Source organism: Mercurialis annua, linkage group LG4, assembly GCF_937616625.2.
Source record: "Mercurialis annua linkage group LG4, ddMerAnnu1.2, whole genome shotgun sequence".
NCBI lineage: Eukaryota > Viridiplantae > Streptophyta > Magnoliopsida > Malpighiales > Euphorbiaceae > Mercurialis > Mercurialis annua.
This window is the reverse complement of record NC_065573.1, coordinates 22,323,499-22,340,246: the sequence shown is the minus strand read 5'-3', so window position 1 is coordinate 22,340,246 and position 16,748 is coordinate 22,323,499. Positions and strand designations below refer to the sequence as shown.

The 16,748-nt window shown below is 26.7% G+C and overlaps 1 protein-coding gene across 1 annotated transcript; it reads right to left on the bottom strand.

The window, feature by feature from the left end:
- Positions 1-13,815: 13,815 nt before the first annotated feature.
- Positions 13,816-15,378, bottom strand: LOC126679164 (E3 ubiquitin-protein ligase PUB24-like). The gene has a single exon (XM_050374116.2). The coding sequence runs from the start codon at positions 15,296-15,298 to the stop codon at positions 14,090-14,092; it is 1,209 nt and encodes a 402-aa protein (XP_050230073.1). The 5' UTR covers positions 15,299-15,378; the 3' UTR covers positions 13,816-14,089.
- Between the last annotated feature and the right edge of the window lie 1,370 nt (positions 15,379-16,748).

Sequence of the window (16,748 nt, the reverse complement as noted above, 5' to 3'; positions counted from 1 at the left end):
TTTGATTACAAATCATGTCCCTTATTCAGGAACTGTTCAGCCCGACTTTTTGATCAATAATGGACGTGCTAACCATCCCATTTATGATCAATTCCATTGGCAGGGGAAAATTTACTCGTCAGGTGCTTTTATTGCTTTATGGAAATCTTCAATTCAACCTCAAGGTAATATGTATGGAAGATTTTGGAAATTTAAATTACCGCCTCGCATTAATTTGTTTATGTGGCTTTTAGCTAGAGATAGGATATCTTCTAATGTTATGTTGGTTCGTAGAGGTGTTCCGTCAATTAATCCTTCTTGCTCGTTGTGTTTTGAGGATGAGTCAAGTATCCACATTATCCTTCATTGTCGGTTTGCCTGGAATACTTGGAATTTTATTTTGAACAAATGTAACTTCCAATGGGCTGCCCCAAATTCTATTGATCTTTTTTTTGACTATTGGAGTAATTTATCGAACAGACGGTACCGCTCTCTTTGGCAAACTATTTGGTTCTTCTTTGTTTGGGAGTTATGGAAAGCGAGGAACAAGAGAGTTTTCAATCAAGACTTGGTAGACATTGATTCTCTGGTCTATTCTACTATTTGTAAAGCGGCCGTCTTCTACAAGGATACCAACAAAGGTTTTAACTATTCGGCTAATGATGTCTATAGGAATTTGATCTTTTTCTGTAATTATTTTTAGACTTGTCTTTTTTGTTCGAATTTTTTGCCTGCCACTGCTTTGTGGTTGAGCTAATTCATTGATCATTTATCCAAAAAAAAATTATATTATTATACTTCATTTTAAGTTTTTAATATTTATTAACATTTTTAATTGTTTTTAAAAGAATTATTTTTATTTTTAAAAATAAATGAAATAAGAAAAATAAAAGTTAAATGTAAGATGAGTAAAACAAATTAAATTGAATTTGTTGTTGAATATCATAAAAATATAACCTTTTGTACATGTCTCAAAAATAATTTGATAGATTAGTTTAAATTTTTCTCAGCCAAATCTTTTGATTTAATTAACTAACAAAAATATAAATTAAAGAACTAAAATATTAATAAAAACAAAAGTGATAGATTATATTGTTTGCCTTTCAAATAATAAAAAAATATAAATTATAACATATGTAGAGAAGTTACAGAGAAATTTTCTCTTTATTAGTTTGGTTAACCTTTAGTTTCAATATTTTTGTTTGTCAGCTATGTTTTGTTCGTGGATGTTAAATATCATTAATAACAAGTCAAAATATTTATTTGTTATTTGATTATATAACAATAGTATAAAATTAATTTATTACTTATGAATTATATAGAGTGAATAAAAGAAATATTTATTATTTAAAAATGAAAGGAAATAATAAAATCATATTTTTAATTTAATAACATTTTATCAAATTATTTTAAAATTATTTAATATTAAACTTTAATCAATTAAATATAAAATATTATCTACAATTATCTAAAATAAAATATTTAGGTATTAGACTATGTAATTTATTTTTAATTTATAAATTTGACCATTGAAAAGGGATAAATTCATTTCATGTAAACATTCAGAAATAAATTTTAACAAATAAATGCTAAAATTAGAGGTTTAATGCCTTAAAAATATCAAACGTTTTCTCTTAATGTCAATTTCAATCAAAAAATTTACAATCACCTCATTTATTCCGTTTTAAGAGCTTGTGTGTCAATTACAGCTAAACTGAATAACAATAATTTTTTTTTATTAAATTTAGGTCATCCAATTTTGGCCACCACATTGATACGAAATCTGATTATTTTTAAAATTGACTATAATTAAAACACGAACCTCCATAAAATATGATAAATACATATTTGATACATGTCTAAAATATTTTTGAATAGATATATTTTTAATATGTAAGTTGTGAGAAATATGTTTTTAATTTATTTTACATGATATGTGCATTATTGATACATTATTTATATATATTTTAGAGCAAGTTACGTATAATATTTTTGATAGAAAATACGCCACAAATACACTATATATAGAAATAATATATTGTCCAACGCGTTAGAGTTATATATGAAGTATATATTAGAAATAATTCATATATATTATCTTTTAAATATATATTAGTTTATGAGACGTGAACGAAATATTTGTAAAGTTTATTTGATTTATAAGTCAGTGATACATAATTTATATGTAATTAATTTTTTTTAATATATGATATACAACAGATACGTCTTTAATATTTTATTTATACATAATTTATAATTTATATTTAATTTATTATATATACACATCAGATACAGACACAGATATACATAATATAATAATTTTATTTATTTATTTTAAAAAATAAAAACTAATTATGAAAATCAATTACATATTTAATTTTTAATAATTTTATAAAAATTAAATTTCATAAAAGTTAAATTTAATAAAAATAAAATTATTTTATTTATCAATAATTACTATATTTTTTAATGATCAATTAATATATTTTTTAATTTTTTTAATGACTATTATTAAAATAGATAAAAAAACATAGAGACTTAAAAATAAAAAAGTATCAGTGGGGGGATTGTCTATTTTTGTTTTGATGTGTTTTATTTGATTAGTTTGGTGAAAAAGTGTAAACCTTTTTTTGTTTAATTTTGAATGTAAAAAATTTGAATCTTATGTATTTGAGTAATATTTAATTTAGTTAGGAATATTTTCGTTTTTTTTTTGATAAATTTTAGTCTTTTTTATTTTTTTTATCAAAGGTGGAAATCGATCTTTTAGAGTCTCGTGTTAGTTGTTAGTTACCGAGACGTGATTCGAACCCACAACCTCTCGATGCACTTAGAGACGCCTTAACTATTCAGACTAGGCCCACCTTGGCATAAATTTTAGTTTACTATACGCTTTTTCTCGGTCTTAGACTCTATCATATAAAAGGAAAAATATTAGATTAAATGGAAAGGAGGAATTTGCAGAAAATACTCAGTTTTTCAAAATATTTGCAAAAATACTCCGTTTTTTGAAAAATTATTTGTTTACCTTTTTTTCGAAAAATTTATTTTTTTACTCCGAATTTTTTTTTTACTCTGAAAAAATTTGTAAAAATACTCCGTTTTTTAAACTGTTTGAAACTGTATTATAAACGGTTTCAAAAATGTCAAAGTTTTTTAAAAATACTCTGTTATAAACCATTTGAAACTCTATTAGAAACTGTATTTGAAATCGTTTGAAACTCTATTTTTTATGAAACCGTTATAAACCGTTTGAAACTCTATTAGAAACTCTATTTGATACCGTTTAAAACTCTATTAGAAACACTATTTGAAACCGTTTGAAACTCTATTAGAAACTCTATTCGAAACGTTTTAATAAAACAGTTTCAAATTGTGTTTTTTGAAACTGTATTTGAAACCGTTTGAAACTCTATTTTTATGAAACCGTTATAAACCGTTTGAAACTGTATTAGAAACTGTATTTGAAACCGTTTGAAACTGCGGAGTAAAAAAATAAATTGCGGAGTAAAAAAGTAAATATTTATTTTTTTAGATACGCTTATAAACTTTCAGTTTTTGAAATAAATTTACAAATATTTTTGTTTTTTAGGTATTCTCCTAAACTTTCCAATGGAAAGATGTTCCCTCAAAAAAAAAAGTAAATGGAAACATGGGCTATAGAACCTTTAAAAAATAATTTCTTTCAAATCCAGCCCAGTTTCAGAATAAGGAACAGACGTGGTCTAGTTTGGACAAAACATCATTCTAGCTTATTACTTCCATAATACTATTGAACTAGTCGTAAACCCCACGTATTTATGCAGAATTAAATTATATTAATTTTAAATAATAAACTTATTAATATATATATATATATATATATATATATATATATATATATATATATATATATATATATATATATATATATATATATATATATATATATATATATATATATAAAGAGAGAAATTATTTATAAAATATCCTATTTTTAAAATTTATTAACATCATTTTTGGTTATCTTTTCTTAATTTTCCTTGGTATCTATTTTAGTAACTTATTTATAAAAATACTCATAACATATAGAAGCTTTATTTTATTTTAAGTTATATTTTTTCATAGCCACTTTTTTTTCTGTTCTCTCTCGAAATTCTCTCTTCTTTTTTTCTTCTTTTTCGTTTGATTTTCATTTTGTCTCTTCCGTTCGTCTTTTCCGTTCACGCTTTCATTCATCTCTTCCTTTCGCGCTAGTCCGTTGTTCTAATATTCATATAATTATTTTGTCTTTCTCTTATTTATAGATTTGTTTATTTATATATTACTACTAATTTTGTAAATAACGAATTGATTTATGGTGTATTTATAGTGATTTTATAATATTTTTACGTCATAGTGTATTTTTGACGTATTTATAATGTATTTTTGGTGTTTTTCGGTAAATCTATGTTTTTAGTGTAATTTTGTCATTGTTTTAGAATATTTATGATGCATTTGCAGTATTTTTATGGTATACATTGTAAAAACACTATAAAATTATCGTAAATACAATATATATATATATATATATATATATATATATATATATATATATATACACTATAAAAACACTATAGTTACACTAAAAAATACAACGGATACATTATAATCCACCATAATTACACTAAAAATAGGATAAAAAAATTAAATAAATATCGGAAAAATTTTATAAAAAAATAAATAAATTATTAAAAGGTGAAAAAATGTATTTTTTTGATTGATGGCCAACCACCTCAGCTACAGATCCTTTCCCAACAGGGGCCAAACTCATATTAAACCAGCAACCTGAGTCATCAGAAGAAGCCCTGCAAGAGAAGCACTACCCACAATTTTCTTTCTGGATATTAACACAATAACACTTGGGTAATTTACACAAATCCCTCAAAAGTGGTCTACTCTAACATTTTTATCTCATCTTTTTATTTTTTGCAAAAATCACTCGAAAAAATAAAAAAGTTTCTATAAATCCCCCATAACCCAAAATAAGTTGGGCTTACCATAAAACATGACAAGCTTACCCTTATATATTTAACACGTCAACAATTACAACTGTCATTATAAGTGAATACATGCATGCAGCATGCTTGTTAATGTAAGTAAATGCATACATGCGTGACATGCTTGTTAGTTTAACAAACTCAATAAAACAAGTGTCTTTCTAGTTATACTAAATAGGTTGAAAATAATTAAACAAATTAAAAAATTATGAGTATGCATTCAATTATATCAAGATAAAAAATATATTAAACGTGTAAATAAATACGTACTCGTTAAATATTTCAATTTATTTTTTATAGAGTAAAATTTTAATTAATTAATCTAATTTAAATAAATTACTTTTAAAACTATAATAAATTTATTACAATTTTATTTTATATTAATTTACTTTAAATTTACATTTAGTTAATATTAAATTTATATTGAGTTTAAGTTAATTTTACATTCATTTAATTTTAAATTTATATTTGATTTACATTCAACATATAAATTCAATGTCAACTTAATGTAATTTTTTTGGTCAATTACTATAAATTTAAAATTAACTTGGTGCAATTAAACAAATTTATTAATATTTTAAAAAAATAAAGTGACAAATAAACTAACAGTAACCAATGGGAGTTGGTCCAAGTGGTAAGCGGCTTGGTATCGCTTAAGCAAGGTCTCGGGTTCGAGTCCTTGTGAATGCAGAAAATTCCCACTGGAAGACTCACCCACCATGCCAGGTGCGCGACACGGGTCGGATCCGGATTAGTCATGGCGAAACCTTGGAAACCGGATGGGCTTACCAAAAAAATAAACTAATAGTAAATTGAAAGTACACTATCTATTTTTCCCGTGGTGTTTAGTGTAAAATTTAATGTGAACTTAATGTGAACTTAATGTGAACTCAATATGAACTCAATATGAACTCAATGTCAACTCAGTATAAATTTATTTATAAATATTATAAATTTAAAACTAACTTGGTGCAATCAAATTAATTCATTAATTATTTAAAAATAAATTTCTAAAGTGATAAATAAACTAATAATAAATTGAAATTAAACTATGTAAGTTTTCCGCAGTGGTCGGTGTAAATTTAATGTGAACTTGATGTGAACTTAATGTGAACTCAATGTAAACTTAATGTGAACTCAATGTGAACTCAATATGAACTCAATGTAAACTCAATATAAATTTATTTATATTATAAATTTAAAATTAACTTGGTGCAATCAAATTAATTTATTAATTATTTAAAAATAAATTTCTAAAGTGATAAATAAACTAATAATAAATTGAAAGTAAACTATGTAAGTTTTCCGCGGTGGTCGGGGTAAATTTAATGTAAATTTGATGTGAATTCAATGTCAACTCAATATGAACTCAAAGTAAATTAAACTGAATTAAATTCTTAGTAAAATAATTATAAAATTAAAATTAACTTATTTTAATCAAACTAATTTATTAATAATTTAAACTATCAAAAATAAATTTATTATAGTTTTAAAAGTCCGATAATAAATTTAAATTAAGTTATAAATTTAAAATTAAATTATTATAATTAAATTATTTATTTATGATTTATACTATTTAAAATAAACTTTTAAAATGACGAATAAACTAAATAGTTATCTAAAAGTAAATTATCTAAGGTTTTATTGAAATTAAATAAAAAATACTTTTAGAATAAACTTAAAATAAACATAATGTAATTCAATGTCAATTTAGTGTCAATTTAATATAAACTCAAAGTTTACTATTATTTTTAAGGCCTAATGTCTTAAAAAACCCCGACCTTTTAGCCCCTTTTCAATCATACCCTGACGTTGAAAATTTGTCAATTTTACCCTATTTTGCATTTTTGTGTTTCAATTGTACCCTGAAAAATTAAATTAACGTCTTTTGCGTTTGGAAATTTGCTTAAAACATTCTCCATGTCTCGCATATATTGATTGTATACTTTTAAAATTTATTTAAATTTAGTTAAATTAATTAAGAATTTAAATTAGTGTTAATTTGATTATGGCTTTTAGTTAGTTTTTAAAAATAAAGGACTTATTTGTACTTCTTTGCATAAAAAAGAATTTAATTTCATGTTTAAACTTAATTAATTGAATGATTTCATCATTTAAGTAAAAAAATTAACAAAAATTAAAATATTGGGGTACAATTGAAAACGGAAAATTCAAAAGTGGGTAAAATTGACAAATTTTCAACGTCGGGGTGGAATTGAAAAAAAGTTTAAAGGTGAGGGGTTTTTGAGTGATTAGGCCTATTTTTAATGATTGTTGGTATTTTTTTTCGTGAAAAAAAAAAGATGAGCAGGTTTGACAAATATTTAATGAGCATGTGTGGGGAAACAAATAGCAGGTAGGGGACCATGAAAAACAATTGGTGTGCAGGTGTGAACAAAAAATAAAGGAGCCGGTTAAAATTAAATTAGCATGTAGGGATCATGGGTAATAATCATGTGGTAATAATTCATAAGCAAATAGAAAGAAAGTAGTGGAAAAATAGACAATAGGGATAAGATAGGAATAACATTTATAAAAAGGTAGTCATGAAAACTTTTTTGAAAAATTGAGGGATTTTTGCAAAAAAAAAAAAGTTGGGTGATTTATACAAAGTTTTGAGTTTTTGGGTGATTTGGTGTAATTTTCTCATAACACTTAAGCTAGGAATATTTGGCCAATGAAACTTGGCACAACTTTTTGACATAATCTTCATCTGAGTAGAAATTATCTCCTGAGCTGAAATTATCTCCTCAGCTGACATTATGATCACTTCAATTGGGAAGAGTATCGTCAGCATTTTAATGAGTAGTTAAAAAGTTAAGTTTATTTTAAAATTTATAAAAGTAACTAATTTATATAGATAAGAAAATTCATTAAATAAAAAAAATATAAATGAGTAGTTTAAAAAAAAGTGGGAACGACGAAGATTTTTTATTTGTTGAGAATTAATAAAAAAAATTTACTTGGTGCGAATTAATGAAAGGGCTTCGTTGGTCCTCTCAATATAAGTATATAGATATAAATTATATATCATTACTTATAAATATAAATATTATATTATATAAATTCAAAAATTGTTATGAGATTAGTCGCAGCGGAATAGTAGAAAATTAATTAAGAAATCAAACTTATGACAAATTAAAGAATAAAACTAAAACAAATACAAAATTTACGTGGTTCGTCAAATACTATTCACGGGCGAAAGAACGAGTTTTATTCACTAATAGATGAAGATTACAAAAGAACGGCAGAAACTTTCTGATTTCCAAATCCATTTTGGTCGCACTAATCTGCTTTACATTTTTAAATTTTACAAGCTATAGTTTTTCTATTTATAAAGTTTAAAATAAGTTAAAGCAATAAAATATATTAATATTAATATTAATAAAATTAAATTTTCTTTTCCTACACGAAGACCAATAATGATATAATCAATATCCAACACATATTAGGATAAACCAAAATCCTTAACCAATTAATATTTTAAGAATAATCCTAATAATGTCTCCTTTAATTAAATTTCTCTTGTATCTTCAATAAATTAGAATATTAACCAAAACTCCACCTTCTCCATTTCATCATAACCGGTTACTACAATTGAGAAATTCCAAACAAACTCAAGAACACGCAAAATGACATAATAAATAAATCAAATAATTTATCAACTAATTGGCATGCAACTGCGAATTTGTTGACCTTGATGTTGGCAATGTCATTAGTAGAATCTGGCGAAAGAGACGAAGTTGCAACTGATACGTCAGTCTCATAGAAACGACTATGTCTATAAGCTTTCAATAACACCTCATCATCTTTCCCAATATCCGAAACCCCATTCCTATCATGAAACTCATACCCATAAATTTCTAAAGTAAATAGAGAGATGCAATTCTTACGCATGTTAGGAACATTTTGAACGTCAGTGAATGTTTTAACTTCTCCATCATGCATCTTGATTTTGACTGAACCAATGTCCAAAATTCCTCAAGTTCGACTATTGCCCATAACCACAACTCCATTATCAACTTTGTTGTAGTCGAAAAACCAATCGAAATTGGCACAAATGTGATATAAACAACTCGAATCTGCATAAAATTTCAACTGACAAATTTTTGTTGCACTTTTGGACCAAGCTGGTTTTCTGGGTTAAACCAATTGTAGAACCGTCTCTCGCTGAAACCTGAATCTCCACCTCAAGCTGCTAGCATATCTTCATGATCCTCATTTGATTCGTCTTCAACAATATTGGCTTGAACGTTAGGCTTTCGGTAGTTTTTGTTTTTTTGAATTTTTTCAACAATAAATCTTTAGATGCCCCTTCTTCTTGCAATAGTTACAAGTGGAGTTTTTGTGTTTCAAACACTTGTTATGGTAATATGTATTCATGCTAGTACTGATTGTAAAGACAGTTTCAGACATCTGACTAGCATTTTCCATTAGCTCCTTATCTATTAGCTCCTTCGAAAATAGGGCAGATTTAACTCCCTTAACAGAAAGTGTGTATGATTAAATATTAAATTTTCATGAAATTGCTTATAATCTGAAGGTAATGAACGAAGCAACATAAGAAATAGGTCTTCTTCACCCTTACTGCCACCGAGGAATTGAATTCAGTACTAAAATAGTTAATTAAGAATTATTTGAACTAACAAAAACATGGTTTGTGTGATTTTAATTAAAACTAATAAAAATAGAAAATTAATAATTTAAGGAATAAACAATAACGATAAATAACTCAGAATATTTTTTTCGTATGGATTATCGATACCTTACAAATCTAACTTATATCAATCAATTTTAATTGTTACATGCAATGCAGGATAGATCGACGATACTAGCTCAATATGACTATAATGTTGCTAGCCTATTGATTAAAACCCGTTATCCCGAATCACCCTTACTATCACGGCTTACTGAACGATAGAAGATAAACAAAAATTTATAATCAACGCATTATAAATTAGTTATTCACATAGACCATATAACGCAAACATGGTGGTCGGACAATGCTTTGTAATTATACCTTGATTACCCTTTTCCAATTAAATTGCTTAAGTCACCTCGTCACAATTTATTCTAAGTTCATGTGATTATTATCTACTCAATCACAAGAATTATTCTCAATAACAAAGGATTGCATTAATAAAGAAAGGTAGACGATTAGTTTTCAGAATTTAAATCTAGCATCCATACTACTCACAATATTTTAAGTCAACTAATTTAGTTAGACATACTTGTTTTAATTAAGCAAATTGTAATAATAATCATAATCATAACTAAAACAAACAATTGAAATAAAAATACTTGAATAAAAATCTGAAAATATTCTAAACACAAGCTTTCGAATCAAAGTTTAGAAGGTTTAAGGTTTCAAATAAAACTAAGGATTAAAAGAACATTAACGTAAGACAAATTATTTGTAAATAGAAAAATAATGAAAAACTAGATAGATTACATAACCTTGAGATGCCTTTATATAGTGGAGGAGTTCTTGAAGTAATGCAAGAGTTGTAATTGAAATCGGGTTCAAAACCACGTCGGAAAAGGAAATTCAGCTTTTAAATTCGTAGTTCAAAAGTGCCGGATTCCTCAATAGTGCCAGATTTAGGAATCTGGCACTTTTCCTTAGAACTCGGCAGGATTGCAGTTCAGTATTGCCGAGTTCCATGATAGGAGAACTCGACAGGATTGCAGCTCAGTAGGCAATCCTGCCGAGTTCTCCAATGTTGCCGAGTTCCATGGAACTCGGCAATAATGGGGAATTCAACATTCCTCTGCTGAATTCTTCAAAACTTCCGAAATATTGGCGATTCCGCTCCACGATGCTACGCTTCACTCCAAAAGCATATACCTGCAAAACAAACATCTTTATATCCTTAAAATATGCATTTATACTCTATTAATTACTTGGAAAAAAAACCCATAAATAATATGCATATCATTCGTAAGGTGCTTTTCTGACTTAAGTAAGGTTGCGATTTTGAACTGTACCCGTGTATGCAGCCGTTTTAAAATTTAGGGGGAGAGCCTACCTCCCGTAAAAACCTACACTATTTGAATTAAAATTAGTGTAAATATAAAACATTTAAAGTGTCGTTTAATAGTTGAGACCCGTTCAAAAAATTTCATGAACTATATACTAAAAAAAAAGGTTAACATCTATGAATTGAATTGAATTTGAACTATGATTTCATTGGAAGAGCATTCAACATAGAACATTCTAAACCAATCCGCGCATAGCTTTGTTGATTTTATTGTCTGTTTTGAATATAAGTCTAATTACTTAAAAATCACCCAGCTTATAATTTTTTTCACTGACATCATTACTTAGAAAAATTTTCAATTATACCATATTTTTAGTTTTTATGTTTCATCTCTATCCTAATGAGTTGAATTGACCTATTTTTTTTAAAAAAGAGTTTTATTAGTCCTTCATTTTTAACCTATATTTTAATAAAACGTTAATGTTATTAATAGTATAAAAACACATTCTTCCTTAAAAAATTCAACAAATAACAATTTTTTTATTTTAATATATATTAATTATTAGTAAATTTTAAAAATTAAAAACCGTAAAGAACACCATTTACATAAAACAAAATCGATTTACACTTTTTTAAAAAAATATTTTTTTTAAATTTCTCAAACCCGCTTCTCCTTAAGGAGGAGCCGGTCATCCTCCTTCCATGGAAGGAAGAACGGGGTAGGAGGAACAAATTCGTATTCTTCCTGTTCCTCCTTCCATGGAGGGAGGAACACGATTTTGTTCCTCCTTGCATGGATCTGCTCGTCCCTCTATGGAAGGACGAACACGATTTGTTCCTCCTTCTATGGAGGGAGAAACGCACTGTTCCATCCTGTTTCTCCTTCTATGAAAGGGAGAACAGCTCCTCCTTTCATAGAAGGACGAGAAAAGAGTTTTTTTTTTGAAATAAATTATAAAATTTAATAGGATTTATTTGAATGTTTTAAAGTCAAAAAGTTTCTTTATATTTTTTTTAAATAGAAAAAAATATAATATAACTTTTTTATTTAATTATTTTTAATATTTTTATTTTTAAATTAATTAAATTATTAAGTTTTTTAATTTTGGGGTATAAATGAAACGTAAAAATTGAAAATATGATATAATTGAATATTTTTTTATATCATGGTATAAATGAAAAAAGTTATAAAATGGATGGTTTCTAAGTAATTAGACCTTTTAATATATAAGAAATTCAAAAGATTTTTTTTATATAGGCTTATCCCCTTAAAATCCCCCCACCTTTTACCCCCAATTCGTTTGCACCCTCACGTTGCAAAACCACCAAATATACCCAAATTACGACCTTTTACTTTCAATTGCACCCTCAAGCATTAAATTGACATCTTTTCACTTGAAAAATGTTCAAATCAATACTTTAAATTTTAGCATATATTTTAAAATAGGATTTAATATTTTATTTAAAACAAAAATAAACCTATTTTTTCAAGTGAAAAGAGATCAATTTAATGTTTGAGGGTGCAATTGAAAGTGAAAGGTCGTAATTTGGATATATTTTGTGATTTTGCAATGTGAGAGTCAAACGAATTGGGGGTAAAAGGTGAAGGGTTTTTAAGGGGATAAGCCTTTTATATATATAAATCAACTTTCACTAGTATTCAAAGTTTCAAACTATAACTATTAGACAAAAAAAAGAAGTCTAGATTGTCTCGAAATTCACATATTTTATCATTTTTATTCATAAATTTTTTATTTCAGAAACATTTTCTTTTCAGTTTTTATATTTACTAAATTTTAATTTTTCATGTCACTATAAAGAATTTTGTATTTGGCAACATATTTTTTAGTAGCTATTTTTTTTGCTGCTAAAAAACATTTTGCAGCATTAATTTTGAAAATTACTGCCATTAGTTAAGTTGTAGCAGCATTTTACAGTAAATTTTGTTACCAATTACTTAATGCAACGTTTTATTAGCAGCAACATGTCACAATTTTTTTTTACTATATGTTAACAGTAATAATTTTAGCACTATTAGCAGTAAAAATGTTTACTGCTAATTCTAGTATTTCTTGTAGTGTGTTCTTATACCGAAAATATTATCTTTTCAGTTTTTATGTTTCTTTAGCATTTTTGTTCATCAAATTCACATAAAAGGGTATAATAAAACTGAAATTTAGCAAATATAAGGACTAAAAAGATAAAAAAATTAGAGTTGGGATTTTCAAAATAAAAATAACAAAATACATAAGCTTTAAAATGAATTTTATCAATAAAACAATCTGAAAATTGAAAAATAAATATAATACAACGATTAGAAAAACAAAATAATTATAAAAAATAACCGGTGATTGGTGGCTTTGAGTGGTGTTCTATTATTTGGATTTTATGTTCCATTTAGTGGTGTTCCGCATTCTAGGAATGCGGAACCCCACATGTTTCGCATTTCTAGAATGCGGAACATGTGGGTCCAGACACTCTTTTGGAATTAATTCCAAAAGAGGCACTGGTCCGGAAATTTGGGTGCCTTTGAGGCACCCAAATATCAAAAACCCGGCCGAAAGACTACAGCCTACATTTTCATATATGTCTCCTTGATTATGTTAGTGTAAACAAGCAATAAATGAAACATAAAATCCAAATAATAGAAGATCATACCAAAATAAAAAACATACGTAACAAAGTGATCAAAGCCACAAAATGAACAATATAACATGAGTCACCCGTAATATTTGTATATACACATTTATTTTCTCACTAATGGAGATAATATAAAGTATGGTATGCAAAACCAAGAAGAATATTATTTTTCTCTCACACTTTATAGATTCATACGGAAGAGTTTCAGCGCTAAGCAGTATTTCCTCCGACCTTAACCAAATATAATTTTAACAAAAGAGTGTCTTATCAATCTCAAAAAATAGAGTCGTAGCATCTATTTTCAATTTACATTCATTAAGATCAGATAAATACAAAAATTACGATTTCATATCAAATCAAATTTGATCGAATTTTATAAAACTTTGAATTTATTTTGATCTTGATAAATTAAATATATTTAATTTCGCGATATTAATTTATGTTCCGAAACTACCCTTCTCTCGTCTTGGCTTACCTTACCACAATAGAAATATCAATACAAGGAGAATTTTTCCACTCCTCAGAATGTGATCGGAGAATTTCTCTAGCTTTCTCCTTCAAATAAGGAGCACAGTCAGCTTGAAGCATCAAACAAAGCTTCGACACAGCTTTAACATTCAACATTTCTTGAACCACCATGTTCGTCCCTGAGAATTTACATATCATTGCAAGAATTAACACGGCTCGATCATCGGCGGCCGGAGATACTTTCAATATTCTCTTAGCCACCATAGCAATTCCTCCTCTATGACTCAAGAATTTAGCCCTACCGTCAGCACATGAACATAGATGAAATAATATACCTAAAATATACTCCGTAGTCTTCTTCTCCGGTGATCTCCATTCGAGTTCGATAAGCTCGAAAACCGCTCCTGATTCCACCATCGTTATCCTGTTTCTCCCCCATGGACAAGCGTTTAACAACACTTTTAAAGCTGCATTAAGGCCTTGTTGAGTTATGTTTTCTCTTATTACACCGACAACACTTTGAAAAAAACTAGGTTTAAGCCTTTCTAACACACTCGAACTTGCATCTTCAAGAACCATCTTAAGAACTGAAACTGCATGAGATTTAATAATATTACAATTATCATTGCACCACCCTAGAATCCATGTTAAAGATTCGATAATCTGATAGTTTTCAATGAGAATTTCCTTCGAATCCTTCGAAGAAACTCGAATAAGTTTAAGAATACTAACCGCTTCTTGAATTCCATCCATCTGAGTTTTCTTGAAGCATGTTACTATGAACATTAATAAAGCCTTAGGCAATCCAGTCTCCCCCATATACTTCCGATTCCTCTCGTTCTCCGCCGCGAGAAACTCCAACTCGATTAGGGTTTTAATTTGTCGACGGGGAAGATGAAGATCTTTAATAAGTTTAAGGAGATGACATTTATCAAGACAAGGTTTAGGAGAAGGCATTTTGAGAATTCCATTAGAGGCATTATCAATACACCAAGATTGGATTAATCTACGTAAAGTATGATTAGGGGTTAAATCAAAATCATTAGGTAAAGATTGTTTGGTGACTGGACAAATTGTATTTCTGGTAGTGAATAGCCAATGTTCAATGCTATCACGATCATAGGTTATACCAGTTGAAATTGTTACGGGGTCTTGCATAATTTGGAGAGAAATTGGACATATGAAATATTCAGGAATTTCAATATCATCCATGAAATAATTTTATGATTGGTCTAACAAAAAAATGTAAAGAAACTGATAAATTTAATTTGCTAGAAAATAAAGAATTTTGAAGCAGAGGTTGATGATGAAGAAACTAATATGAAAAAGAGAAAAAAGAAAAATCATTTTGTTTTAAAGACTGGTAAGAGATTGCGGCTGATATAAAATTGAATTTTTTGGATATTCTTGAGAGAATGGTCTATTCTTACTGGTCAGTCTTATATTCCCATGTGTCTAGAGCGTTATAGTGGTCAAAGAAAAAAAAAATCAAATATAGGCTTTTTTAAAAAAAATATATACATTTATGGCAAGATGAATTATTATTTCCCAATTATAAATTATATACTAAATAATAAAATATACAGTTTAGTCAGTTGAGTATAATTTTATATTTGAGTCAATTATATTTTAAAAAAAGTTCTAATTAATAAAAAAAAAATATTTTAAGTTACTTTATGATAAATTAATTCTAATTTTAAAAAAAAACTTCATATTTTTTTTTATAAACAATATAAATTTTTGATTAAACGAGATAGATAATTTTAGAAAAAATCTCTAATTTTAGACTAAATTACCATAAAAACAAGTTAAAGTACTCAAATTTACTTTATTGTTAACAATTAAACACTTCATCTTTTTACTAAATACAAAAAACTCAATAAAATAAATTATCAACTAACCGTAGGAAACTATTAAAGTTTATGACGAAGGCACAATAATTTTGAATATAAAATTCATTTTTCTTAAACGTTCTAGATTTTAGTGGTGTGAATAAAAATATATACTGATTTTTTTTTATGAATCTATTCGGCTCAATTTTAAATTAAACAAAATCCGAACATGGAAGAATTATACATATAATTGAATGTATACAGGTAACAGCTAATTTGCAATTAAAGAAAATAATGGCTATGATTATTTATATATATTAAGTGCAATATTAATTATGTATATTTGATACTACTGTTTTTGAATCATTTGTTAGACCAATCATTAATTGCAGGCTTATACATTTTACTCAAACTTTACTTTCATTGCTTGGTGTAATTTTGTTTGCCTTATATACTATCATGAAATGGTATTTCTCATGTCAATTTCGTATTAGATATATTTCTTTATTCAATTTAAATTTTAATGAAAGGAAAACACATATTTTTTGATAAAGAGTACATCAAGTTTTCTGAACCGATCCAAACTACAAAACGTCACATTTAAACTTTTTACGTTCAGACTAATCTCCATTTGAGCCGAACAAAACGCATATTTGAAAATATATATTTGTCCACTTTTGGGCCTTGACATTTTACTTTCAGCATTTAACCCCTATATTGTCAATTTTATAGACATTATGTTTTTTTATAACGAAAAATGAAGTGTATGTATTTCATGCTTGTTAGTATGGTGGAGATTTATTTTTCATTTTAAATTTTAGTAGAATCCA